The sequence below is a fragment of the Sylvia atricapilla genome, chromosome 1 (assembly GCF_009819655.1).
Source record: "Sylvia atricapilla isolate bSylAtr1 chromosome 1, bSylAtr1.pri, whole genome shotgun sequence".
NCBI classification, from domain to species: Eukaryota; Metazoa; Chordata; class Aves; order Passeriformes; family Sylviidae; genus Sylvia; species Sylvia atricapilla.
Genome location: NC_089140.1, coordinates 6,439,869 through 6,466,582, shown reverse-complemented (window position 1 = coordinate 6,466,582; position 26,714 = coordinate 6,439,869). Strand labels below are relative to the sequence as shown.

Sequence of the window (26,714 nt, the reverse complement as noted above, 5' to 3'; positions counted from 1 at the left end):
TGTGCCAATTGCCAGCTGAGATCACCAAAACAACTTCCTGAGTCTTAAACCTATAAATACAATTTATTAATCTGTTAGGTCATAGGCCAGATTTGGTCTAGAGCCCTTCCCAGACTCTCAGACTGACCTGCTTTTGGTTGTATGTTGTGGCTGAAAACAAGGACAGCTGTTTGCTGGACTAACTTCTCCTGCAGGACACATGAAACTCCTTATTAACCTTGAATATCAAAGTGGGGAAGACAACGAATGTGAAATAGGAATGCAATTAATGTTTTACTGAAGATTTATACGTGAACTAAAAGTAAACAAGCAATTCATTATCCATTTGGTAACTTGTAATGTTCAGCTGTGGGGTTCACTGCTGCTGGTTTTGCCTTATAGATTTTGATGCCATCACGGATCCCATAATGAAAGCAAAAATGGTGGCTCTTAAGGGGATCAACAAAGTCATGGCACAGAGTAACATGGGGATGCCACCAATGGTCATGAACAGGTAGGCAACACTTGATACATTCTTTAGGACTGCTGAATGTAGAAGGATGGCAGAGCTCAGGGAAACTTTGTGGAGAAAATGAAAGAAGATTCTGTCATGTAGTTTGCATTCCATGCTAACACAGGATTATCTTCTAGGACTTCAGCCAGTGTGGCAGTGGGAACTATAAAGGGTATTCAAATGCATCAGACTTGTGTTCCAGTTGTAATGTCATGGGTCAACATGGCTTCACTGTTGATGCTTTCTTGTTTTCCCACTTGCTAATTAGGTAATGACACATCTCCCAGGGGTTGTGCTAGAAAACTGGGGGTGGCCATGTAACAGTGGAACCTCATGTTGCAGCAAATCATTTAATGCTGGGTGTGAGTAAGATTTAGCCCAAGGAGTGGAAGTTCCATCCTCTCCTTATCCCTTCTGAGGACAAAAGGAGCCATGAACGGTGCAGGCTGCACCATGACTGTCCTTAGGGCAGGTGGGGATCCATGGGCCAGGGAGGATCTGTGCCTGTTCTTTTTGTTTGGCCCTTCAAACTGGGCTTTGTCCAGTGCCTTTCTTTGTCCAGTGCCCATTTATGATAATAAATGGCTTACCCAGGGTGTAAATTTACCCAGCTCCAGTTGGCTGTGATGGTGACCAGGAAACCTAAATACATTCAGCTTTTATTCTTTAAATTATAAAATATTAAAATACAAGTACAGACCTATGTATGTGTGTGTTTTCACTGTTCTAGCACAGTAGGTCATATCTATATCATCTCTCTGAAAAATGTAAAATGCAGAAGTTTCAGCCAAGGGCAAAATGCTGTCTGTATTCTCCAGATGTTGAAAAGGTTTGGTACAGAAATTCAAGTGAATGTCTGTAAAATATTTGGGTGGTTTGTTTAAGTTATAATAAAGTTACCTCTCTCTCCTAAAATGCCAGTTTGCCAAGGTTACAGTTTCTTTTTCTGCTTATCAATAGGTTTCCCTTTATGGGTCAGCCAGTGCCAGGGGCTCAGACCAGTGAAGGCCAAAATCATATGCAGCAGGCAATTACACAGGTAATGCAACTTGATATGGGCTTGAAACAAAGCTGTTCAATAATGAGAACTAGGTTTTGGGTATTCTAACTGAATCAGGATTTAATATCCTTGTCTATCTCTTTTACTGAAATTTTTAGGATGGAAGTTTGACACCTCAGATTTCTAGACCTAATCCTCCCAATTTTGGTCCTGGTTTTGTCAGTAAGTACAGATTTAATAATTTATTGTATGGGGTTTTTTTTTAATTTTACATTTCTCCTTTCTTTAAAATGAACTATCCCTAAATGGATCCTGTCTATAAAAAAAATCATATTTTTAAAATTGAGTAATTTCATCATTATGCTGCTAGGTAATGAAGGGGTATATATTAAATGCTGCTAACATTTTTTGTCTAGAAGCTGTCATCAACAAAACACCATAAGGAAAGAGGGAAACAGAAAATGAACATTGCTTGGATTTGTGTGAGAGCAGTAGTCTATAGTCTGGCTGGCAGACTGCTGTATCAGAAACCTGGTCTTGGGTTGTGTTGGAATATTCTGAGCTCAGTGAGAGAACAACTGTATGTATTGATGGAATTCTTTATTTCAGAAGCAGAAAGTTTTGTGCAGCGTCATTGTTATTTGAACAAATACCAGAATTTCCAGGCACAAATTTCCAGGCACTGGTTAGGCAAGCCTGTCTGTGAAGCACTGTTGTTGAAAGCAGAAAATATACTGCACTAGCTTTTTGGATTCCGTATTTCTGGATGCCCTAGATCAGTTGTGAATCCTAGTCTCTGTGATGAGAAAGATTTATTAGCAGAAGTTAAAACTGAGCATATGTTGGGAGAGGAAGACCATGTGTAAAAAAGTGTTTCTGTCACTAGAAATACTTCACTTGGTATTTATGAGTAAGAAACAGAAGTAAACTCCGTCACATTTTCCAGAAGCTAGAGTAGCAGCACTGAATATGCAATAAGGAGCTCTGACAGTATGATCTGTATTAATTATTTGTGGTGAGATTTCACATGGCACTGAGCATGGCCTCGCTCTGGCTGAGTGATGGTGGCTTCTGAGCACTTGAGTAAATCTGTTTTTTCAGTTCAGTAGTAGTTACTCTTACCTGGAACTCATTAAAATTTCAGTGCTTTGATCTTTCTGGTGTTACACCCAGTGTTTCCACTCGATTGTCCCCTCAGTTTTTGGGATCAGTTCTGCTGATTTTTTGCCTGAAAGCACCTTGAGGCTGTAGCTCACCCTGAGCAGGTTTGGTTGAGCTGTTCAGTCAAACTGTCACTGACACAGTGACTCGTGGTGTAGAAGGTGGCAGAGTCTGGAGCATGTGGTTATATTGAAATCACGCTGCTGTGTGGGATCTCTGTTAAACAAGGATCTTCACAGGGAAGATCTGTGCTTACTCAAAATGTGATCAGGGGACAATTGACACCATCACCAGTGTTCTTTCTCTCTTGCTTTCTGTGCTTAGTGCAGGTCAAGTGTTACCAGATGTGGTTGTTTTGCCTCCAGACAAACATCAGAGAGCAGTGGACTGCCTGTGGCAGATGAACATTTCTCATTTGAAAGAAGAGCAGTGTCCCAGTTGCAGCCTAAACGAGTGGCATTTATTTTGGGGGCAGGAAATGGCACTGATGCTGAAGGCCCCATGCTGAGGGCTAACACTGACGAAGTGATTTTTACAAAGACAGTATCTTTCTTTCACTTCATGAATATTTGATGGCGTTCATAATTTTAGTATTTTTCTTAGAAGTTGTAATAAAAATAAATTTTGTATGTACAGCGGTTTTCTGCAAACATCAGAATTAATCAGGCCGTGTTTCCTGTAAGTTTGTATCCTTGCTCCCTAATCTCTTTGGACTTGAGTTCCAGAGATCTTCCATGTCCCCTCTTGTGTGACAGGACAGGGAATCACTGGGTTCTGTAGCAGTTCTCAAAGCCACATTTGCTCACTGGCAAGTGCATGTTTGCTGCCTCAACAGCTGGCTGAGACCTCCTGAAATGATCTGTGTTAAAACTGTTTTCTCTCACAAATATAGTGATTTGGGTATCTGTCTCATTTACTCAAGTCACTCCAAGAACATACTACTTCTTGAAATACCAAATTCTTTGTCAAATTTCGCTGGATTTCACCACTAGTTTCTTAAAATAAGGGGGGAACCTGATGGTTAAACTTCAGCTTTAAAAAGTGAGATCAGAGCTCATCTGCTCATCTCCAGGATGAGATCATATCACACTTCATTTCCCTTCTCTCTAGATGATTCACAAAGAAAGCAATACGAGGAATGGCTGCAGGATACACAACAACTTCTTCAAATGCAGCAGAAGTACCTGGAGGAGCAGATTGGAGCCCACAGAAAATCCAAGAAGGCCCTTTCAGCCAAGCAGCGCACTGCCAAGAAAGCCGGCCGGGAGTTCCCAGAGGAAGATGCAGAACAGCTGAAACATGTTACTGAGCAGCAAAGTATGGTCCAAAAACAGCTAGATCAGGTAATCATCTGCAATCCAGACTGTTCACCTTGGCACTGAGCTGTCAGAGTGGTAGTAACTCTTTTCCTTTAAATCTTCTGAAAGACACAGTGGAGCTTTGCCCAAAGGAGCAACTCCCTGTTCTGTTTTGTGTGTGTAGCAGCATTGCTCGGGAGTGCAGGTGACCCTGGAGCTGCAAAGCAACATTCTGTGGCAAACATTGTGACAAAAAGCTGGGTTAGTACTTTGGGAAGAGGGAAATTCCTTGGCAAAATGACTTGCAGCAGAGTTCCTGGCACTATGGAAAACAAAAATGAAACGTTTGGAGAAAAGTTTTAGCATGCAGGGCTTTGTTTCAGGCTTGCATGAACCTCCTAACCCGGTCTTCTTTTTTGACAGTTTGAAAATCTCTTTTAATTATATCTTTATTGTTAGGCTAGTTTTATGGTCAGTCTCCTTCCTAGATGCTGATCATCAGTATTGTGTCACGGAGTAACACAGGTCAGAGGGATGTTTGGAGATCTTTTAGTCATGATCAAAGCAGAAATAGCTTCACGATTAAATCAGGTTACTCAGCACCTTGTGAGTCTAGTCTCCAAGGGAAGAGATTCCCCAGCCTCTCTGGGGCCCTGTTTCTACATGTAACCACTTTCACTGGGCTTTGTTTTCCTTTCCCTACATTCAGTTGGAATTTCAGATATTGTAAGTGAGATGAAACTCTTGATAGTTTTGTTAATATGCTTCACTCACCAGTGGTTAGTGCTGTGTTCCTCAAGACATTTTTCATAAATTACCTGGCATGATTGTCAGGATCAACTAGTCCTGCTGAAAATAAAAGTTATTTAGAATTATCCTTTACTACTATGAAGAAAAAAAAACTTGGCAGCAGACAGCATGGAATGAAATCCTGAGAGATATCTGGCCCACAAGTTCTCCTGTTGTGTTTCTTCAAGACAAAGTATGTGCTGGATGAGATATGAGTTGGCTCATCTTTCCACTGTGTGGAAGAGGGATGGAGTGGGTAAATTATTTCTACATAATTTTTTTCCCCTTCCACAATGAATCACAAGTAGAATAAATGCAAAAATAATTCCCTTTAACCAATCTTTATTTTACATACGACAATCCAATCTTATGGTGGAGTTAGACTGAAGTAACAGCTGCTAACCATGACATTGCTGGCAGATTCATTTACTGCCCCATAATTAAGGTTCTCCTATTTGTAATTTTTAAATTTAAGTTTAATCTACTGCTGGCAGAAGCCGTGCACTGCCCTTTAGCCACTGATTTAGACCAGTGGTTGATTTCATCCACATCCTGAGCAGCATTTTGTTCTGTACCTCTTAGGAGCTTAAATGAGGTTTAAAGTATAGTTTTAACCACCTTCTATTGGAAGCAATTTGCCACTCTTTCAAATCAGATCAAGTCATTTTTCTGCAGTCAGGCTCCTGTTAGTTTTTGAAAAGCTTCTGTATGTATGGAGAGAGAAAAGAGCTCCTCTGTCCCTCTGAGTGGCTGGCCCTGGACACAGGCACAGAGAACCTGGAGCTGACTGTGCCCCACTGATGTGAGACAGGGTTATTGGCCAGGCCTGGACCCACACAGACTCTGCCAGATGTGTGTGCTCACAGGCTCTGCCCTGCCTGCTCTGCCGAAATCTCCAGCTCAGCTCTGAGCCCCTGGGTGTGCTCAGCCTTGGACACTCAGCTCATTGCAGGAGCAGTCACTGATCCACACCTGCAGGCCCTGGAGGTGTTCTGGTGCTTTGGATGCCTCATGGCACAGCCCCACAGAGCCAGCACAGGTTCAGGGCTGTAGGACCCACAGAAGCAGCCCTGGAGCACTGGATCTGTGCAGTGCAGATGGATCCAGTCAGTGGCACTGCTTATCCAGCAGTGTCAGTGCCAAGGCAGAGCTCATAAATCATCTTGGACCTGGGATTATTGTGTAAATCACCTTTTGGGTGCATCTGTCCTGCAGCCTGAAGTGTGTCCTGTGGCATCACTGTTACCCTGAGCTTTCTGTCTTAGTCCTTGCTTCAGATAAAGGAGAGGGCTATCACACAGCTTGAAATACATTACAGAGCTTTTCTCTCCCTACGTAAGCTGTGAAAGTCATAATCTAATGAATAGAAGTGAGAGAGAAATTTTCCACAATGTATGTATCATCAGCCAGTGGGTTGCAAATCTGTGTATTTTTTTAGAGATCAGCTTAGTTCACTCTCGGCAGAGTTTCTGAAAGGTTCTTGCTTGTCCACTTGGCAGTGTTGTGTCCTTCCCTCAGCTTCTGTTTATCTAAGCTATAAGGCATAACTTGCAGTGTCCATGTTGAGTTTATTTTGGTCTTAAAATTTTAAATTTTTGAGCAGCAGTTGCAATTTTCATCTGACATGAGAATTTTTAGGATCTGCCTGTGAACAAATGGGAATATCCTTCACTGTTTTCCTGCAAACTTTTCCAGTTACATCTTTCTAAGATGTTGCTGATGTGTGAACATCATCCATCTCACTGTTTCCCTTTTCCTGTCTGTTCCAAACTGTTTGTAGCCTGTGCATGGATGATAAGATCTGTAGGAAAAGGATCACTGCTGGTTTAGGTTTGTGTATTCTCTAGCACACTGCAGTCTTGGTGTGTAATTACAACTTTGAGGTGCTGCTGTTTCATCTGAAGTCTTGGGCTGGGGAGTATTTCTAATGAAATAATGGCTGTTTAGCATAGAAAACACATTAAAAACATTAAAGAAATGCTGATTTGGCCTGATGTTCATTGTCTCCTGGAATTACAGCGGTGAGTTAGATGGTTTATGGTGCTTACACGGGCAGTTTGTGGCAGAGGGGAATAACGACTGTCTCCATGTTTAGATCCGGAAGCAGCAGAAGGAGCACGCGGAGCTGATCGAGGAGTACCGCATCAAGCAGCAGCAGCAGTGTGGGATGGCCCCACACTCCATAATGCCGGGGGTCCAGGCCCAGCCTCCCATGGTTCCCGGAGGGACAGCACCAGCAATGAATCAGCAGAGCTTCCCCATGGTGGCACAGCAGCTCCAGCATCAGCAGCACGCAGTGGTGATCCCTGGGCAGTCCAACCCCACCAGGATGCCAAACCTGTCCGGATGGCAACCTGCGAACGCCCCTGCCAGTCACATCGCCATGAATCCAGCAAGGATGCAGCCTCCAATGACACCGTTGCCAATTGCTCCTGGTGCACCGGCTCCTGTGCCTGGCCCAAATGCAGCTGCGCAGTCAGGGCCACCCCCAAGGGTGGAGTTTGAGGACAACAACCCTTTCAGTGAAAGTTTCCAGGAGCGGGAGCGGAAGGAGCGCTTACGGGAGCAGCAGGAGCGGCAGCGCATCCAGCTGATGCAGGAGGTGGATCGACAGAGAGCTCTGCAGCAGAGGATGGAGCTGGAGCAGCACGGTATGATGGGGCCTGAACTGAATAACAAATCATCCTTATCTCAGATACCTTTCTTCAATTCTGAGCTGCCTTGTGATTTCATGCAAACCCCTCGGCCCCTGCAGCCGTCCCCGCAGCAGCAGCAGCAGCAGATGGGGCAGATCCTGCAGCAAGGTGCTGTGACCTCCCCTCCTGCCACCAATTTTATGCAAAGCACAGAGAGACGGCCAGTGGGACCTGCAGCTTTTGGACCTGATGCATCTGCTGTTGCAGGTGGAGCTCCCAATTTCCATAACGTAAAACAAGCTCATGGGAACCTCCCCGGGGCTGCCTTTACGCAGAACCAGGTCAGGCCTCCGTTCCCTGCTGCTGTACCTTCATCTCCAGTGCTGGGGGGCAGTGCCCCGTGTGGGTCGGACACCGGTGTGCCCCAGGCTGCTAACATCCCTGTAGCAGGCCAGTCTCTCATCCAGCTGTATTCTGACATAATCCCGGAGGAGAAAGGCAAAAAGAAAAGGACACGGAAAAAGAAAAAGGACGACGATGCCGAGTCCATAAAAGCCCCGTCAACTCCACACTCGGATATCACCGCACCATCAACCCCAACCATTTCTGATGCTACCTCCACGCCCACAGTGAACACCCCCAGTGAGCCACGGCACCAGGATGAGCAGGAGCCTGTGGAGCTAACAGGCCCCTCGACAGGCAGCACAGGGGAGAGCCAGAGCTCCCCGGAGCTGGAGGGGAGGCTCCCCAGCAGCAGCGTGTCCCAGAAACAGCCTGGGGGGAGTGCAGAGGCTGAAAAGGCTAGAACGGACACCCCCAGCAGCCTCCAAGAAGTTAAACTGGAAAAGGCAGAAACTGATCAATGCTCAGGTCAAGCTGAGCCTAAACCAGAAAATCCAAGCAGTATTAAAGTGGAGGAGGATAAGGTCACCTCACAGCCAACCTCTTCAGCTCCGAGTCCAGCGCAGCCGCCCGGGGCTCCGGCAGCCAAAGGGGAGTCAGGGAATGAACTGCTGAAACACCTGCTAAAAAACAAGAAATCCTCATCTCTTCTGAATCAGAAACTGGAGAGCAGTGGCCGAGCAGAGGAAGAGGTTTCTGGGGATAAAAAGTTAGCGGAGAAGCAGAGTCCCTCTGAAGGAATGGTGAGCCTGGTACTGGTTTTGTTGCGCTGTGGTCAGCAGTCCAAGCCTAGTCTGTGCCTTACTGTGGGCATGGTGGGAACGTAGCCTACCTACGTGTATGAGGGTGGAGGAAACAGCTTTTAAGGAACTTTTGCCTCTTTCCTGCCTTTTCTGCACAAGTAAATCACCTGTGTTGAAAAAAGAATAAATTTTAATATGGCTTCTTAGGTCAGCATATTCAGAAATAATTAAAATGCAAAAAAAAGGATTTTTCTTCAGAAAATTGTCTTTAAAAAATACCAGTTCCTAATATTAAGGCAGGATTTTACAGTAAGATTCCTAATTGCTCACTGGTATGTGTCTGTACAGAACATGGTGTGTCTGTGTGCTTCTTTCTCCTGTGCCTCCGCCTGAGTTGTCTGTATGATTTATCAATTTATAAGGTCTTTTAAAACAGACCTAAAGAAAAGTGCTTTCTGTGGAGGTAGGATACACTTTACACATAGACTTCTTGGTCATTCTGTTGTAATCCTGATCTCTACTTTTGGGTTTTGACTGCCTAAATTCATTCTTAAAATAGAATTTAAATGTATTTAAAAGGAAAAAATTCTCATAAAAGTTAAGGTCATTGTGAGCAGCAAATAATAAAAGATCCACAGTTAAAACATGTGATAGGAATAATAGAATACTGGTGGTAGGGATCATGTAGAGCTTTTTAAAATAATAATGGTTTTTTTTTTTAATGGACTTTCTTTTGGTTTGCCCCTGTAGCATTGGAGTCCCATTCTGATCCCTTTTACCCAGCTATGCTTCTGTGGGAGGAAAGACTTTGCAGATTTGTGCTGGGAGTATTTAAGCAAGTGGTACAATCCAAAAATGTTTCGCAACACTTTTTTTTGTTTGTTTCTAACCTCAAAATACTTTTGTATTATATTAACTTCCACACCTTTCTTCTGCCACCAAGTCTGTCTTTCATTAGGCCCTCGTGAACATCTCCAAGGTTTCATGCACATGTAACTTTATTTTAGGGGGTATTCAGAAGAGAATGTTACTAGCCTGTGCGTTTTTAATGATGTTTTCAGATGTCAGTGGTGTTAATGGGAGGTCGTAATTCTGTCTGTAGGGACAGTTTAGCAGTTCCACCTGCCAGTAAAATACACTTTGTTTTCAATGAGATTTATTACTCTCCGCCTGCGCTTTCGGAGTCGTGCAGTAAATCAGAGCGAACTGTGTATTAACATGTCAAAAATTCTGCTGCCCTTCCTTTTTTTCACACCAGCAAATTGCAGGAGCCCAGATGCAAGGTGCATTTGGGTGCAGTAACAGCCAGCTCCAGAGAACAGAGGTAGGACCTGAAACCAAGAAGCAGAGAAACAAACGAGCTCAGAGGACAGGAGAGAAGGCAGCTCCTCGGTCCAAGAAAAGGAAAAAAGAGGAAGAGGAAAAGCAGGGTGTTTATCCTAATGCAGATACCTTCATCCAGCTGAAACAGGTGAGTGTGCAAGGGCTGGGAAAGGCAATCCAGGGGCTGCTTGGAACACTGAGTTTCTCCCAGTGGAGGTGAATGGTTAAGTTGAATTTTGAGCACAGGGTGGGGAAAATGGGAACTTCCACAAAATCAGGGAATTTAAAGTCTGGGGTTTGTTTAATTTTGGAAGGTGGGCTGACATAGCAGTAGTCCCAAAGCCACAGAGTTCTGTCAGCTCTGCCAGCCTCTGGGTGAGCTGGCAGGGAGCTGGAGCTGAACAGGGGACCACATTCCTTAACAGAGTGTCCTGTGTTTGACAATTTCCTGACAGTGGATAAATTCCAATTCTTCTTTTAAATTAGAAACCACTCTACTGACAGGAGAATTGCCGTGTGCTGTTTTATACATAATTTCTGACTTTTTTTTTTTTTTCTTTCAATACAGCAACTTTCTCTTCTGCCTTTGGTGGAACCCATAATTGGAGTGAGCTTTGCACACTTTCTCCCCTATGGCAGTGGCCAGCTAAATGGTGGAAATCGACTTGTGGGAAGTTTTGGTAGTGCTACTCTTGATGGGGCTTCAGATTACTATTCCCAGCTCATTTACAAGGTATGGTTTTAATCTGGATTTCTGTTGTTTGGGGGGAGAAGTCCATGGTATTGTTACTATTAGTTGGAGTTCTTGCCTTTTATGCAACTAGAAGAAAAACAACCTTCTATTGCTAGGCTAGATAGTGCAAAACAGTCACCATTGTTTTACTCCTGAAAGTGGATATTGGTTCTGGAAACTGTTATTGTAAACTAATTAAAAATTACAAACTCTTAATAACTGGGTGGTAAATAATAAAAATTGTAATTACAGCTTCGTGGAGCAGAGAAGACTTTCTTAGTACTTTGCAAATTCACTGAAAGCATTAAAACATTTCTTAATGTGAATTAAGTAAGAAATAGACTTTTTCTCATTTGCCCACCAAGCCCTAACTAAGAACCTGGGAACTCTGAACAAAATAGACTGTATGTAATGAGTTAATAACCCACAGCATTTCAATCTCAGTCTCTGAGATCAGAGTGGCAATATGGGAAGGGCAGTGGGATACTGAACAGACAGAATCAAATTTGCTGCTTGGTTACCCTGATATAAAAACCTATTAAAACCAGTGGTGTGTTCTCCAGCCTTACACAGTGTGTAAGCTGAGAATGGGACCTACAGAAATAGTTGTTGTGGTCAAAAGTCAGCAATAAGGATTAGCTTTGTGGGCATGACTGCAGCAGCAACAGTCGAAGATACTGAAGTTCTCATTTAATTTTCATTTAAAATATGGGCAGATGAATAAACTGGTGAGAAGTAGCCCAGAGTATGAACTTGCAGAGTTATCTTCTGCTCCATGGTAGCTGCTTCAGTGACAGCTCATCCTGTGCTGAACTGATTTGTTCATGGTGCTGGAGAGTCACTGTGGAACAGCTCACTCCGCATGGAACTGGGACCTTTGCTGAAACTGTAGGAACTCGTTTGAAACTGTTCCTTAAAATGTTCTTTGTGCATTTTTGTAAACAGTTTATCCACATCTTTTGGTAAAGTATTTGGTAATGTATTTAATGAGTGTTTACTGATGTGAACTGTTTCTCTGATACAAGAAAAGCCAGTTACTGTGTCTTGCACAGTAGATACCTTTCTGTCACATGTTTGAGTATCAGCTGTGGCCGCATATCATTTCTCCATCTGGGTGTAAAACTGTGAGTGGGTCACATTGTGTGGTAGCGGAACAAGGCCAGCTGTGTCCCTGTGTCCCACCCTGACTGATGGCTGTTTAATTCCTGTCATGCAGCAGAACAATCTGAGCAATCCCCCGACGCCCCCGGCCTCTCTCCCTCCCACGCCGCCGCCCGTGGCCTGCCAGAAGTTGGTCAATGGCTTCGCCACCACGGAGGAGCTCGCTGGCAAGGCTGGAGTGCTGGGAGGCCACGATGGTAAGGCTCACGTCTCCTGCTTCTGATGGGTCAGTGCTCTTTGCAAACGGCAAAACAGGTCTTAGAATCACAAAATGCGCTGAGCTAGAAGGGACCTTCAAGGATCGTTGAGTCCCAACTCCCAGCTCTGCGCAGGACACCCCCAGCAATCCCACCTTGTGCCTGAGAGCCTTGTCCAAATGCTCTTGGAGCTCTGTCAGGTTTGGTGCAGTGTCCACTGCCCTGGGGAGACTGTTCAGTGCCCTGCCACCCTCTGGGTGAAGAACTTTTTTCTGATATCCAACCTAAACCTCCCCTGACAACAACTTCAGGCCATTCCCTTGGTGGTGACCAGAGAGAAGAGATCATCACCTGCCCCTCTGCTCCCCATCATGAGGAAGCTGGAGGCTGCTGGGAGGTCACCCCTCAGTCTCTTCCAGGTTAACCTCCTAGGATGCTTCTCAGTTGCAGTACTCTTTACAGAAACCAAGTGCCCAGACTTTTCAAGGTTACAATCATTACTAGCCAGCAGTATTTTACACCAGTGTAATGTCATGTGTCAGTGCCTTTGCCTTGTTCCCATTCAAAAACATATTGAGAGTGAGACACACTCTTAGAAAACAAAAAAAGAAAACCTAAAGATCAGTTTTTGTGGTCCAATACAAATGACTGGCATGAGCTCCTTGATTGAGTGAGCTCAGAGCAGCCTCTCCAGAATGTGTGCTGTTAGTGTGTATTTCCTTATGCTTACAATTTGGACAGTTAAAATTGCTTTCTATTCTTTATACTGGCTATTTGTAAGAACTATTCAGTGATTAAAATCCTTCTTTTTCACATCCCTTTTCCTTTGTTGTTACAGAATCATTGATTTTTTGTACTTTTGTGGGATTTTAAAGTAAACAAACATTCTCTCAGTGGCAGAAGACACACTCAAAATACACACTCAAAGATCCTTTCAAGTCCTGTTTCAAGTCCTTTCAAGTCCTGCTCAGAATTTGCAGGTTTTTGTAAAGATAGGAGTTAATCATGAATGGTCACAATTCCTGAACTCCCAATGAGAGTGGTGTCACCATCAGGCCCCACCCACAGCCAGCAGGCAGCTTGTCTGTCACTGCAAGAGCTGTCCAGATGTCTCATTGTGCTCTGCCTTTCTGGTTTCAGTTACCAAAGCTCTGGGGCCAAAGCAGTTCCAGTTGCCTTTCAGACCACAGGATGATTTATTAGCCAGAGCAATGGCTCAGGGCCCCAAAACTGTGGATGTTCCTGCTTCACTTCCAACACCGCCTCACAACAACCAGGAGGAGTTAAGGTAGGTTTTCCCTGACATCTTCAAAAAGGTATTTGGAGCAGATTCTGTGATCTTTCAGTAGGTGAGACTGTGAAGGTGTGGAGGAACAAAATCCTTTGTGCACAGGCACAGAAGGGCAGAGAATGAAATGGGATCCTTTTTAAGTTTTACCATCCCACGTGTAGAGAGTAGCATATTGAAGTAGGTGATTCCAGCCATTGCTAGACTCCAGATTCTGTTCAATTGTTAGAAATTCTTTACCTTGATCTCTTAAAAGTGGAAGAAAGTGATGCAAATAGGTGCTTTTCCTGGAGCAGTGTGGTATTGTAGTGACAGATGACTGCTGTAGCAGCAGCAAAACTCTGCAAGAGCCAGCCTGAAACTGCACAGCTCCACTCAGTTTCCCAGGTGAGAAACACTGGCTGGAACATGAGTCTCCCTGCAGAAATCTTCCCTTTTGTTTCCCTTTCACTTGCCTGCCCAGAATGTGGGTGTCTGTGAAACACTGGAGCCTATATGTGGACAAAGGCCAGACAGTTTAAATATTAAAACAGTTCAAATATTAAATGCTCATTTTTTACCCTGGTAGATAGAGCCATGGGGAACAGAGGGTTTGGCTTTGTTAGTGTCTTTGTTTTTCTTCATGGGCCTTTCCCAAGAAATGGAATATGTGTGCAATGGAATAGGAGATACCCAGAGGTGATGGCGTGTTCCCTGATCAGTAGCAACAAGCAAATTAATTTTAGTTCCCTGTCATGATTTCTAACTTGGGTTTACCAATAGTTTACTCCATTTCCAAAATGGCTTTTTTGGGTTTTGTTCCAGGGTTCAAGATCACTGTGAGGACAGGGACACTCCTGACAGTTTTGTTCCTTCTTCCTCTCCTGAAAGCGTGGTGGGGATGGAGATCAGCCGCTACCCAGACTTGTCGGTTGTAAAGGAGGAGAACCCAGAGCCTGTCCCATCTCCCATCATTCCCATCCTGCCCAGCAGCACTGGGAAAGGTGAGGCTGCAGCAGAGGAAACACTTACAGCTAGGACTGTTGTTCTCTCTATTCTCACGAATGTAGGCTCAACATGTTGTATTCTGTTTTATTTTCAGGTTCAGAAGCCAAAAGGAATTACATAAAATCAGAACCTGGTTCAGGAGCGTTGCCTGGTTCTGGCTTCTTCTCCTCCCAGCTTGGAGCATCCCAGAATGGTCCTAAATCTGGCCTTATCTCTGTAGCAATTACTTTACATCCCACAGCTGCTGAGGTAAAAGGAATAAGCCTGTATTACATACATAGAGTACAACAGCAGTTAATTTGGTTGATACATAGTGACTCTGAGGCGGTTAAAATGCTGTTGCAGTTTTCTAATAGTTTGTATCTCTGCTGTCTGAGCTGCTTGTCAGATGTAAGTGAAGGTTTGTTTTTATTACTGTTTTTAGAACATCAGCAGCGTTGTAGCAGCATTCTCCAACCTGCTCCATGTCAGAATTCCCAACAGCTACGAGGTCAGTAATGCTCCAGATGTCCCATCCTCCATGGCAGCCACCAACACCCACAGAGGGAACCCATCTATGGAGTACAGGCAGCACTTGCTCCTGCAGGGTCCCCAGGGTCCTGCAGGATCCATGGGACCTGCCAGGATCATGGGGCCCTATGGACTGAAGCAGCCCAATGTGCCATTCCCTGCCAACAGCAATGGTGAGTGGGCTTTGACTTCCAAGTGTTCAGTACCAGGGTTCAACTGAGTCTGTATTGATGCATTTCAGCCTCATTAATCCATGCTCTAGTGTTCAATAACTGATTCTTACTCCAAATAAAACTCTTCTCTTCTTATGGGGTCATGTGGATGCTCCTGGATTTAACCATGAGTGAAAACTCATCCATCTCTGATTTCCCTGGTCTGTTTACATCACTGTCAGTGAGGCATTTCTCTCATAATTCGTAACATTATTAGGGGTTTTTTTTGTCCAGTCTGGTTTTAAATACATCATTCAGAAAGCGGGTTCCCATGCTGGAAAGCTTGACATAATTGTTTAAGCCTATGTTCCTATGTTAGTTTGTCATTTTTTGCACAAGAATGTGTTTTTGCCCGGTTTGCATTGTGTTAGGTGTGATTTATACAATTTATCAGGTCAAGATTTAAAGCCCTCCTTCCATGCCCTGTCCAGGAGGGTGCTGGTCGTCTAGAGCAGTGAAAAATGCTGTGATCTCTGATAAAGGTGGTTTGATAGATACAGCCTCTGACAACTGCTCTGTTCCCTAGGTCTGGCTGGCTACAAGGATCACAGCCAGAACGTGGCAGAAGGCTCAGCACTGAGGCCTCGCTGGTGCTCCCACTGCAAGGTCGTGGTTCTGGGCAGTGGCGTGAGGAAATCCTTCAAAGACCTGCCCTTCCTCAAGCAGGTCAGTGCTGAGGGGCCCAGGGCAGGGCCTTAAAGCAAGGGGTGGCACAGAGTCCTGCTTGTCCTGCCAGAGAAGAGCACTTCAGCTGCCTGGGTAGTCCCCTTTCCTCGTGTGTCCAAATTCAGGGTGGGACATTCAAGCACATTTGTAGTACAGCGTGAAAATTGCACAGTAGTTGTTACCGATGCAAAATGACCTCCAGTACGTTTCATAAAACAGATCCAATCTATGGGAGTTCTCAAGGCTCTGCTACCAAGCTCCTTCCCTGACCTCAGCTCAAAAAAAGCTCACTTGTAAGGCCACCACTTTGCTGTGTCAGGAGTTACTGTGAGAGCAGGAATACTTGCACTCCTTCTGGGCAGGAATCAGATTCCAGTTGCAATCTCTTGTCCTTGCACTGGGAACTGCCATTCCTTCAGAAAATGCCATTGCTCTTCAGTGACCAGGAGGTGACTACACCACAAAGACATAGCCAGGACTTGCAGAGAGTAAAGGGTTTGTGCAGCCAGGAATGCACTGAATTCCCAGTAAGGTTTTGCAGATGGATCGGTAGATAAAACAGTGTGATCTGGCTTCGATTAGGCTGAAATGAGACATTCTTTTGCCATTTAAAGATAAAACAAAATGGATTTTGCTTTGCAAGAGTGCCTATGGAGCAGATGGGTGCTTGGTGTAGAATGTTTTATTTTGATTGTTAAACTTCTGTGAAAGGCAGGAAATGCTGAAGAACAAGGGTGTAGGTGGTGGTAACGTTAGATTACCTGTCAAATATTCAAGTATTTATATCACAGCATCCCTCATTATTTCACAAATGTTCTACAAATAAAAGAGTTTCCAGCCAGATAGGAAGACCTGTTTCATTACACTTAATATGTGAAGAATGGTATTAAAATGCACTTCTTACACTATTCTGTGTTTGATTCCCAGGATTCCCAAGAAGGCTCAGACAAAATGAAGGACATTGTATTCTGTAGCAACAACTGCTTTGTTCTTTATTCAGCAGCTGTGCAAGCAAAAAACTCAGAGAACAAAGTAAGTATCAAACACTGGCAGACCCGAGTGAGCTGAAATTATTGCAGCTATTTGTTGGAGAACAGAAGGGGCTGAGAGGGAAGCTTGCACTTCATTTGAGAGGTTTATAAATTAATTGCTCTACATTGAGACGTTGAGGTTCTGAACCAGCAGCATGAAGTAAAAATTCTATTTGCAGAACTTTGTGTCTGACAGATGCATGGCAGAAAAGCCACCACCTTTGGCTGCCCTCCCAGACTTTGAAGATGCAGTCTCAAAAAAATCAGTCTTTCAGGTTCTCTGGGCATTATAAACACCCCCAGACATGTTTTTAAGAGGTATAGCTTGCATTTGGGTTTGGCTTACACAGTTACAATTCAAATTACAGCTGTGAAAATAATAATTGAGCAGCAAGTTTGCAAAAAGAGTTTAATTTGTTCAGTGTAACTGGGAAAATAGAATCCTGCTCCCTGACTTTATTTGGGTGAAGCTGCCATTTTAAAGCACTGTTTACCAAAACACCATTAAGGAGCCTGTGAGCTGATAGTGACCAGGAGAGGGAGGTTCTTATTACTGGAGAAGTGCATCTGAAGAAGTTCCTTCAGCTGAAGGTGGAATTAGGCCAAGGTGGTCCTGAATACTCTGCTGTAGTTCTCTACCTGCAGACACCTCTGAGGGGTGTCCAGTGCCTGAGAGAAAGGGGCATCACATCTTGCTATGTCAAGAGTCCTTCAGTGTCAGTGGAAGGTGAATTTAAAAATATTTAATTATTTAGTCATTAAAAATGAAATCATCTTCATAGTAGCGTTAATGATCATGCTGAGTTTCTCACAGTTAAAAATTTTTGAGTAGTTCTTTTAACTAACTCGTCTTCTGCTGTTTCTAGATCAAGTGTATCTTTTTTCCCCTAAACCCTTGGACAGAACAGGCTGTGTCCTTCAGGCTTTACCTAATTAATGTGTTCTCGTAGTCCTGTATAGACTTTAGAGTTTGAAGCCTTCCTTCAAGTGCATCCTAGTTACTTTCTCAGGAGGAATTGAATTTAAAAAATACAACCCTAGAGAAGATAACTCTGTGTACATTCATATCCTTTTAGTATCCCATGTAGCTCATTTTCAGTTGTGTATAAACAAAATAATATTCCTCTACAAGTGCATCAGCATGTACCTGATTAAGTTAATTAAATGTCATGTTCAGCCTCTTGATCCTTTAATTTACTCTTTCAAGATTAATCACACAAACCACATTAAGCACTTCATAATCTAAGCTTCTTTTGTTGTTCTCGTTTTCTCTCTTGGGGTGGTTTTTTTGTTTTTGTTTTGTTTTGTGTTATTTGTTTTGGGGGTTTATTTTGGTTTTTTTCCCCCACAAATCTCTGCAGGTATAATTCTTGTTTACTGTGACTGAATAGTTTAAGTCCTCAAGTTGTTTCTAATCCAGAGCTCTGCAGGAATTCCTCCTCACTTGTTTCCAGGAAAAAAAATACATGGCATTAGTTCTAAATTTTCCACTTCTACCAAATACCAGATTCTTAGGCTTTAAATTAGTTCTCTGACCCATATTTTAAGGTTACTTTGTGTTGAAAGAAAACTTTCTAAGAATCCTTAGGAACTAAAGCTGGCAGTCAGCTTCCCAAGGGCGTTTGAGGAGTTTTGCATTCAGAACCTGGACAAAGGATTATTTCTGTTTTCTCTCGTGTAATAAAGGGATAGGTAGGCTGGGAGAATTTCCTGCTCCAAATCCTGGCCCAAGCTGTGGTAACATGGGTCAGGATAAATTCCGTCTTTCTCTGTTGCTGCATCGTGATTTGAGGCATTTGGAGAAGCCTCTCCCATACTGAGCTGCCCATGTTTTTGGGTTATATTTAGTGATAAGCAAGTTTGGGATCTTTTTCCTAAAGAGTTTTCTGTTGATGGTCAGGAATCAGCCCCAACCCTGCCACAGTCGCCGATGAAGGAGAGGCCGCCCAAAGCATTCCATCAGTACAGCAACAACATCTCCACTTTGGACGTCCACTGTCTGCCTCAGCTGCAGGAAAAGGTTTCTCCACCCTCCTCACCCCCCATCATGTTCCCCCCTGCGTTTGAAGCAGCCAAGGTGGAGGCGAAACCGGACGAGCTGAAGGTAACGGTGAAACTCAAACCCAGGTTAAAAGCAATACACAGCAGTCTGGAGGACTGCCGGCCTCCCAGTAAGAAATGGAAAGGGATGAAATGGAAAAAGTGGAGCATTCAGATTGTGATTCCTAAAGGGTCGTTCAAACCTCCTTGTGAAGAAGAAATAGATGAATTTCTTAAAAAACTGGGCACAACCCTTAAACCAGACCCCGTGCCTAAAGACTACAGGAAATGTTGCTTCTGTCACGAGGAAGGTGACGGATTAACTGATGGACCAGCAAGGCTTCTCAACCTGGATTTAGACCTTTGGGTCCATTTGAACTGCGCTCTTTGGTCTACAGAAGTCTACGAGACACAAGCTGGTGCCTTAATAAACGTGGAACTAGCACTGCGGAGAGGCCTGCAGATGAAATGCATGTTCTGTCACAAAATGGGTGCCACCAGCGGTTGCCACAGGTTAAGGTGCACCAATATTTACCACTTTACCTGTGCCATTAAAGCACAATGCATGTTTTTTAAAGACAAGACCATGCTTTGCCCCATGCACAAACCAAAGGGAGCTCACGAGCAGGAGCTGAGCTACTTCGCGGTGTTCCGGAGGGTGTACGTGCAGCGCGACGAGGTGCGGCAGATCGCCAGCATCGTGCAGCGCGGGGAGCGCGACCACACCTTCCGCGTGGGCAGCCTCATCTTCCACGCCGTGGGACAGCTGCTGCCGCAGCAGATGCAGGCCTTCCACTCCTCCAAAGCCCTCTTCCCCGTGGGCTACGAGGCCAGCCGGCTCTACTGGAGCATGAGGTACGCCAACAGGCGCTGCCGCTACCTCTGCTCCATCGAGGAGAAGGACGGGCTCCCGCTCTTCGTCATCAAGGTGGTGGAGCAGGGCCACGAGGATCTGGTTCTGACTGACACAACACCTAAAGGTAAGTGTTGGGAGCCGAGGTCGTGGATTTGTGGCTTTGCTGTTCGTCGGGGTGCTGCTGATTCCTGTGGTACAGAACCTGTTTGAAGCAGCTGTTGCAGGCGCTGTTCTAACGTGGTGTTTATAGTGAGCTTTCTAGGGCCCATTTTTAATACTTCCCTGCGAAGACTGTGGACACCTCTGAAGAAATTGTGTAAGCTGCAGATCAGAACAATCATTCCAAGTCCACAGAGGAGGCCCAAGATTGAGTGTTGAAAATGAATTAAAGCAGTAGGAAAGTCAGTGCAGGTTTCATTTCATGAAAAGTGACTTTGTTTAAACAAAGTGCTCAGTTATCATCGAATCAGCTGGGCTCAAGTTGGGGAGCTCTAAAAACAGCTGAGTGACCACATTGTTCTCAGGGTGGGAAATGTCTCTGTCAGGGTGTCATGAACCTATGGGCACAGCTTGGAAATTGGCTTGTGGATGTGCTGGAGGCCTGTAACTCCCCAAGTCTCAAGGCCTTGGTGCTGTGGGTGCTGATACCCTCACAGAATTAGTACTGACTGCAAACAGTCAGGGGAAATAGAATATATTGTGTATTTTCAGAAAATCGTACTTTTGCAGGATTTCTCAAAGAAACCTGCCCGTGTTCTTGTCAGAGGACTAAAACTTTCCATGCTGAGAACACTGAAAGCTTCATTTCTGAGAACTGAGGGTGCAGAATCAACAGTGTGTTCGTTTGGGATTTGTTAAATCCCCAAAATTAGCAACTCAACAAATCATTCTCCACTTCACTTTTTAGATCCTGGCCTGTTTGTATAGGCAGTCAAAAACAAAAGCTTTGTCAGTGCTGGGTTCCGATTCCCATATCCTCAGGCGTTTGTTTTTAAACCAAGTGCAACAGCTTTTATTTTTTTGATCACTGTAATTCTCTCCCAATGGTTGTGTAGGTGTGTGGGATAAAATCCTGGAGCCCGTTGCTTCTGTTAGAAAAGAATCTGAAATGCTCCAGCTGTTCCCCGGCTATCTGAAGGGTGAAGACCTCTTTGGTTTGACAGTGTCTGCAGTGGCCAGGATTGCAGAATCGGTGAGTTCACCCCTCCTTGCTGGATCATCCCACTTGCTGGACAGACACATGACAAGGGGAACAGAAAGAAGTGTGGGGAAGTAAACATTTTGTTGCACATGGAATTAAACACGTGACTATTTGTATTTTTTTCTTTCTCTCTCTCTTATTTTTTTGCAGCTGCCAGGGGTTGAGGCCTGTGAGAACTACACTTTCCGCTATGGCCGAAACCCCTTAATGGAACTTCCTCTTGCCATCAACCCCACGGGCTGTGCCCGTGCCGAGCCTAAAATGAGTACCCATGTCAAGAGGTTTGTGTTAAGGTATTTTGTTTTAATTTCACATAGTACAGCCCAGGGTTTATAGGCTGCTGTAGGGTTATTTGTGCTTTCGTCTGCTGCTTACAAACCCTGTCGTCCTTGGCTGTGAATGTGCATGCCCCAGTCAGAGGAACTGCTTTGTGTCTCCGCTAGCTGGCTTTAAGTGTCTGTATGTCTGAGAGGATTTTTATTGGGTTTCCTGGCTCTTTTCAGAGAAATCTTCAGTTTTTCTTGTATTCTTTCCTGTTACATGCCCAATCCCTACAGGCCTCACACCTTGAATAGCACCAGCACATCGAAGTCCTTTCAGAGCACAGTGACGGGGGAGCTGAACGCGCCTTACAGCAAACAGTTCGTCCATTCCAAGTCCTCTCAGTACCGCAAGATGAAAACCGAGTGGAAATCCAACGTGTACCTGGCTCGCTCTCGCATCCAGGTCAGCTCCAGCTTCAGGAAAGGGGGATTAAAAAAACGACATAGGCTTTTATTAGTGTCTGTTTTACAGTTAAAGTTTTTTAGATGTTGTATTTTACCTATAAGTATTTTTCCAAATCCAGATGAAAATTTGAAATTAAACCTGCTGCTAAATTCCTTCCAGTCTCGTTCCAAAACTGGCAGTTTTTTATGTGGCACATCAATTGTACAGATTTATCTTAAGTAAGATTTTTTTCCTAATAATTGTAATACCTTAAAATTCATATGTTATGGTCATCTAGAAAAAATATTTTTTGTAAGATTTGGGGTGCTTTGTTGTTCGGGTTTTTTTAGCCTATTCCTCAAAACCACATTAAAATGTAATAGAACCAGAAATGCACAGTGGAAGCATGAGATGCTCAGGCCAAGCTGATGAAGTGGTACGAGAGCAGCAGGAAGAGCTCAGTACTTGTTTGCCTTCACAGAAGTATAAAATCCATTGTTTTCTGTGATGCTACTGGTTTGCCCCACAGTCTGTTTTGGAAAAGCTTTGTCACTAATCTGGCCGTGTGTGGGCATGGTTGTTGTTTATTTCAGGCTGGACTTCACCATGCCTGCGTTCCTCCCAGGTGTCTCTGGGCTAGTAGGACCCACTTTTATTTCTCAGTGAATTTATGATGTTTACACAGTCAGTGTCAGAGGGATAAGAGCAGCTTTCTCACCGAGACAGCAGCCAAGTTTTCTGGGATCTGTGTGAGGCTGGATTCTGCATTGGGCTGTTACTGCATCAATTATTTATCAGTGCTGCTTCTCTCTCTCCCCTTTCCACTGCTGGCCTTGGGCGCAGTGAGGAGCACAGAGTGTAAAGTTATTAACTCTCAGTGCACTTTCTGTAGGGCCTGGGCTTATATGCTGCTCGTGACATTGAAAAGCACACAATGGTCATTGAATATATCGGGACGATCATCCGGAACGAGGTAGCAAACAGGAAGGAGAAGCTCTATGAGTCTCAGGTAAGGGTGTGGTGTTTGTTCATTCTCTCTTTCCCCTTCCCCATTCAGACATTGATAGAACAAAACAAATGCTGTTCTGCCTGATGAATTCAGGTCCCCTGCTTTGTTTTCTGCAGTGTCATAAATGCAGGTAGGCTTGAAATAAAACCAGTGTAGTGTACAGTGGTTGTTACCAGAGTATTTCAATGTTCAATAGCTCTCACAGCAGCCTGGCTAGGTAGGGAGGGCACATCCTCTGTTTCACAGGACACAGCTCTGGCAGGCATGTCAAGATCTCAATTTTTAATGAGACCTTCTTAAATTTAAAGCCACTTCCTTTGTGTGACCAGATGGCTTTGTAACAGTTAGTGTCTGTGTGGGAAGCAGTCAGATATCCCAGATGAAAGGCAGTAGGAAGCTCTTGGGGAAAACTGAATTGTCCAGAGGTTTGTTTATGAGCTGCCATCCCTCACAAACCCATGGGGCCAGAGGCAGTACATGGCAGTGCTTTCCCTGGGCAGCCAGTGGGCAGTGCCTGATCTGGAATGCAGGAGGCCCTTGGAGCTGGCCCGTCCCTGGCAGTGCAGTAACACCTCACCAGAGTCCTTGTGCCGCTCGTGTCTTTCAGAACCGTGGCGTGTACATGTTCCGCATCGACAACGACCACGTCATCGACGCCACCCTGACGGGAGGCCCTGCGAGGTGGGTGGCCCTGGGGGGATCCCTGACTCCTCCTGGGGCATTCCTGTGTTGGCCTGGGGCTGTTGGAGGCTCTGAGCTTGTGGGGTTTATTCTCTGAGCCGGTACAGTCTTCAGGCTGTCCCACTGTCTCTTCCATCAGCTTTGCTCATCTTTCAGTTACATTTCATGGCAGCTGTGAAGAAAGGAAATTTTTTTTGATCCTTGATTTTTTTTGACACTTGATTTTTTTTTTTAACATTTTCTAGGTAAAGAAACAAGTACAGAGTAATGTAATTGTATGTGGAAAGGCGGTGAGCCCGTGGAGCTAAGGCCATCCCGAGGTTTGGTTCAGATTTCCCTCGAGGGATGGATTTTCCTAAAAGGTTTCATCTGTCCCACTCTTCTTTCGTAGGTACATCAACCACTCGTGTGCGCCCAACTGCGTGGCTGAGGTGGTCACTTTTGAGAGAGGACACAAGATTATCATCAGCTCCAGCAGAAGAATCCAGAAGGGGGAGGAGGTAGGGCAGGTTCTGACTTTACACCCCTCTTGCCATGTGGATCCATTCTGTGATTCCTGGCCAGTGGCACAACTTCTTTGTGCTGCGGGGAGGTGACATTTCCCTTTCTCTTCCCTGTCATCTGCCTGTCCCTTAGCGTGCAGCCTCTGCTGTGTGTTTAGCCTGTAGCTACAGGGAAAGCTGTGGCAAATCCCAGCTCTTCCATAACCACTCCTGTGCCTCTCCTTCCAGCTTTGCTATGACTACAAGTTTGATTTTGAAGACGACCAGCACAAGATTCCATGTCACTGTGGAGCTGTAAACTGCCGAAAGTGGATGAACTAGAATGCATTCCTTGCTGTCTTTGAGGGTTGCTTGTCCCTAGGAAGAAGTGATTCACATTTTGATTTTGTCGACAGAAAATTGTTGCCTTTTTCAAGGGGGAAAAAAAAATATCACTTCTGGAAATACAGATTTCTACACGAGTATTTAAAAAGAGAAAAAAAAAAAGAAAAAAATAGAAAAAAAAAAAGGAAAAATAACTCACCAACCAACAAGCACCAGAAGCAAGCCGGCAAAATCTGAAGCTGACTTTCCAGACACGTGGAGGTGAAACTGAGTTAACAGAATGGTCCAGCACTTTTGTTTTTGAGCTCACTAAGGAGAAACTGTTTAACTTGGGCAAAGAACCGCTGGCTGACCTGCAGGAGGGCAGGTGGCCACTATGAATGTAAGACTGAAATCACCAGCGAAAGGGAGAAGTCCAAAGTGCTGGCCACAGCCTTATTTGATAAAGGGGCAGGCCCTCTAATTAAAGAAAAAATTTTAAATAAAAGTAGACACCACTGAACAAGGAATGTACTGAAACGACTTCCTTAGGGATAGAGCTAAGGGAAAAAATAACTTGCACTAAAATACATTTAAATACTTGATTCCATGAGTCAGTTTATTGTAGTTTTTGATTTCTGTAAAATAAGAGAACCTTTTTGTATTTATTATTGAATAAGTGAATGAAGCTATTTTTAAAAAGAAAGTTAGAAGAAAGCCAAGCTGCTGCTGTTACCTGCAGAACTAACAAACTCTGTTACTTTGTATAAAAGTGTAAATATTTTGAGAAAAAAAAAATACAGTATAAAAATAGTTATTGACCAAATGCTACCAGACTCTGCAGCAGTTCGGGTGCTTATTCTCAAACGTCGATAGGGATGTTACAATATGATCTCATGTACTCACGGACATGCGATTCCCAGTTCGGAATAACCAAAATCTCAATTTAAAGAGAGGGGGTTTTGTATGTTTCAAGCAGTCTCAACTGTGGTCTTACGAGAATTTTTTTAAGTAAACCTTAAGCCTGGTAAAGGCGTGTATATTACGACTCTGACTTTTGTAGATGTTTGGGTAATTTAGATTAATTTTATTTGTATTATATTGTTGCATCCCTATTTCTTAAGTCAGGTTTTTTTGTGCTTACAATTTGTGATAACTGTGAATAACTGCTAAAACCACCCAAAATAGAGGCTGGACATGGTTTTTATTCTTCAGCAAAAGTAGTCAAGGATTAGGTGAGTGTTCAGCCTACATTAAATCATGTAAACAGCATAGAACGAGTTGGAGCTTCAGTCTGATGCGATAGCCTTCTTAAAAGGAAAACAAGGAAAATAATTAGGTGTAATGTGCTTGCAGCTGCAGGACTCTGGCAATAGGGTTTTGGAAAATGTAATTTAAAGATGTGTTTGTATGGATTGTTTTTGTTTACATTTCTTTAAAAAAAATAAACACTGTTTTGTGTTTGCTTGTAGAAATTTAATCAGCATTTTGAACCAGGTTAGCTTTTTATTTTGTACTTAAAATTCTGGTACTGACACTTCACAGGCTAAATATAAAAAAAAAAAAATGAAGTTTTTTTTTTGTGTGCACAATTAAAGTGGACTGTAAACTGTTGGTATATTCAGTAATACAGTTCTGAACTTGTAATGTATATGGCATGATGTATTTTTATCTTACAGAATAAATCAATTGTATATATTTTTCTCTTGATAAATAGCTGTATTAAATTGTTTCTTGAATATTTTTCTTCTCTTGTACAATATTCCAACATCCTACCAGTATTTGTCCTACAGTTTTTTCTGTTCTGTATAATAGTATCTAATGTTGGCAAAAAAAATACAAAAACAACACAAAAAAAAGAATTTTTTGAAGTATACAGAGTGTTATGGGTTTTGGAATTTGTGGAAACAGATTTAGAAGATCAGCATTTACGAATAAAAATATTTTACATCTATAAAGTGCATCCTCCTGTTGTCATTTGAGGTGTCTGCTTTCTGCTTCTTCCAGGATCTGTGTCTGCTTCCACCTTCGAGATGTATTTTGCCTTCCCCCTTCTCCAGTGCATCCTGAATCTCACAGTGGGTGCCACATCCTCATCTCAGTCAAGTTTGAGCAGTCACCACCCTTCCCCAGTCCCCTGCAGCCTGCAGGAGGGGGAGTGAGCAAAGCCCTGAGCGGGGTTAAAGCTCCAGGTTGCTGCTCTGACACCTGGACACAAGAGACATTCCCAGCAAACCCTGGAAAAAGGCTCCAGGACGTAGCACGGAGCAGTGGGAAGCAGCCAGGCCAGAGCTGTTCCCTGGTGTTATTTACATGGTGCACTCGGGCTGCTGAGGGATCTGTCTGCTCCTCTGGCAGCCATAGCCACCACCCACTCCAGGAGCCAGCCAGGAGGGACTGACACGGGCTTCAAAACCAGCCTCAGGCAGTTTCCTTCTTTACAAATAAATTCTCAGTGTGACAGCAGCAAGCTGGGGGCTGTGACAGTGCCTAACCCTGGGATGAGGCTTTTCCTCCTGTGCTTCCTGTTCACCTCCTCGGTCAGCTGGGAGCAGTCACTCAAACACAGGGCAGAACTGAATCCCTGCTGCCAGCAGGCAGCCCAGCTGGGAACGGGCCCAGGGCTGGGGCTTCTCAGCAGAGATCTCTTACCCTCACTCAGCTGATAGCCTGGCTGTGTGGCTGCACCAGAGCTGTCTGTGGCCAGGAACTCCCTGCAGGAACAACTGACACCATCCAAAACTCCATCACCTCCATCTGTTCCTGGAAACCGGCACCGCTCC

At 44.1% G+C, this 26,714-nt stretch overlaps 1 protein-coding gene and 1 long non-coding RNA gene across 13 annotated transcripts in view; one reads left to right on the top strand and one right to left on the bottom strand.

Annotated features, from left to right (window-relative positions):
* The window catches only part of KMT2C (lysine methyltransferase 2C), a 192,718-nt gene extending 166,829 nt beyond the window's left edge, over window positions 1-25,889 (top strand). For 11 of the 12 annotated variants that reach the window (XM_066314259.1, XM_066314319.1, XM_066314277.1 and 8 more), the window contains 22 exons: window positions 382-493; window positions 1,454-1,532; window positions 1,652-1,715; window positions 3,765-3,997; window positions 6,837-8,522; window positions 9,781-9,993; window positions 10,414-10,578; window positions 11,795-11,936; window positions 13,077-13,224; window positions 14,029-14,207; window positions 14,306-14,460; window positions 14,636-14,894; window positions 15,460-15,599; window positions 16,527-16,631; window positions 18,531-19,650; window positions 20,582-20,718; window positions 20,878-21,020; window positions 21,285-21,453; window positions 22,328-22,444; window positions 23,052-23,125; window positions 23,517-23,625; window positions 23,857-25,889. In XM_066314259.1, the coding sequence (XP_066170356.1) occupies window positions 382-493; window positions 1,454-1,532; window positions 1,652-1,715; window positions 3,765-3,997; window positions 6,837-8,522; window positions 9,781-9,993; window positions 10,414-10,578; window positions 11,795-11,936; window positions 13,077-13,224; window positions 14,029-14,207; window positions 14,306-14,460; window positions 14,636-14,894; window positions 15,460-15,599; window positions 16,527-16,631; window positions 18,531-19,650; window positions 20,582-20,718; window positions 20,878-21,020; window positions 21,285-21,453; window positions 22,328-22,444; window positions 23,052-23,125; window positions 23,517-23,625; window positions 23,857-23,949 (5,642 nt within the window). In that variant the 3' untranslated portion in view covers window positions 23,950-25,889. The remainder of the gene's footprint in view (window positions 1-381; window positions 494-1,453; window positions 1,533-1,651; window positions 1,716-3,764; window positions 3,998-6,836; window positions 8,523-9,780; window positions 9,994-10,413; window positions 10,579-11,794; window positions 11,937-13,076; window positions 13,225-14,028; window positions 14,208-14,305; window positions 14,461-14,635; window positions 14,895-15,459; window positions 15,600-16,526; window positions 16,632-18,530; window positions 19,651-20,581; window positions 20,719-20,877; window positions 21,021-21,284; window positions 21,454-22,327; window positions 22,445-23,051; window positions 23,126-23,516; window positions 23,626-23,856) is intronic. The other variant, XM_066314263.1, reaches the window with a different exon arrangement.
* The window catches only part of LOC136358485 (uncharacterized), a 1,172,843-nt gene that overhangs the window by 1,099,003 nt on the left and 47,126 nt on the right, over window positions 1-26,714 (bottom strand). The gene's annotated exons all lie outside the window — the stretch shown is intronic.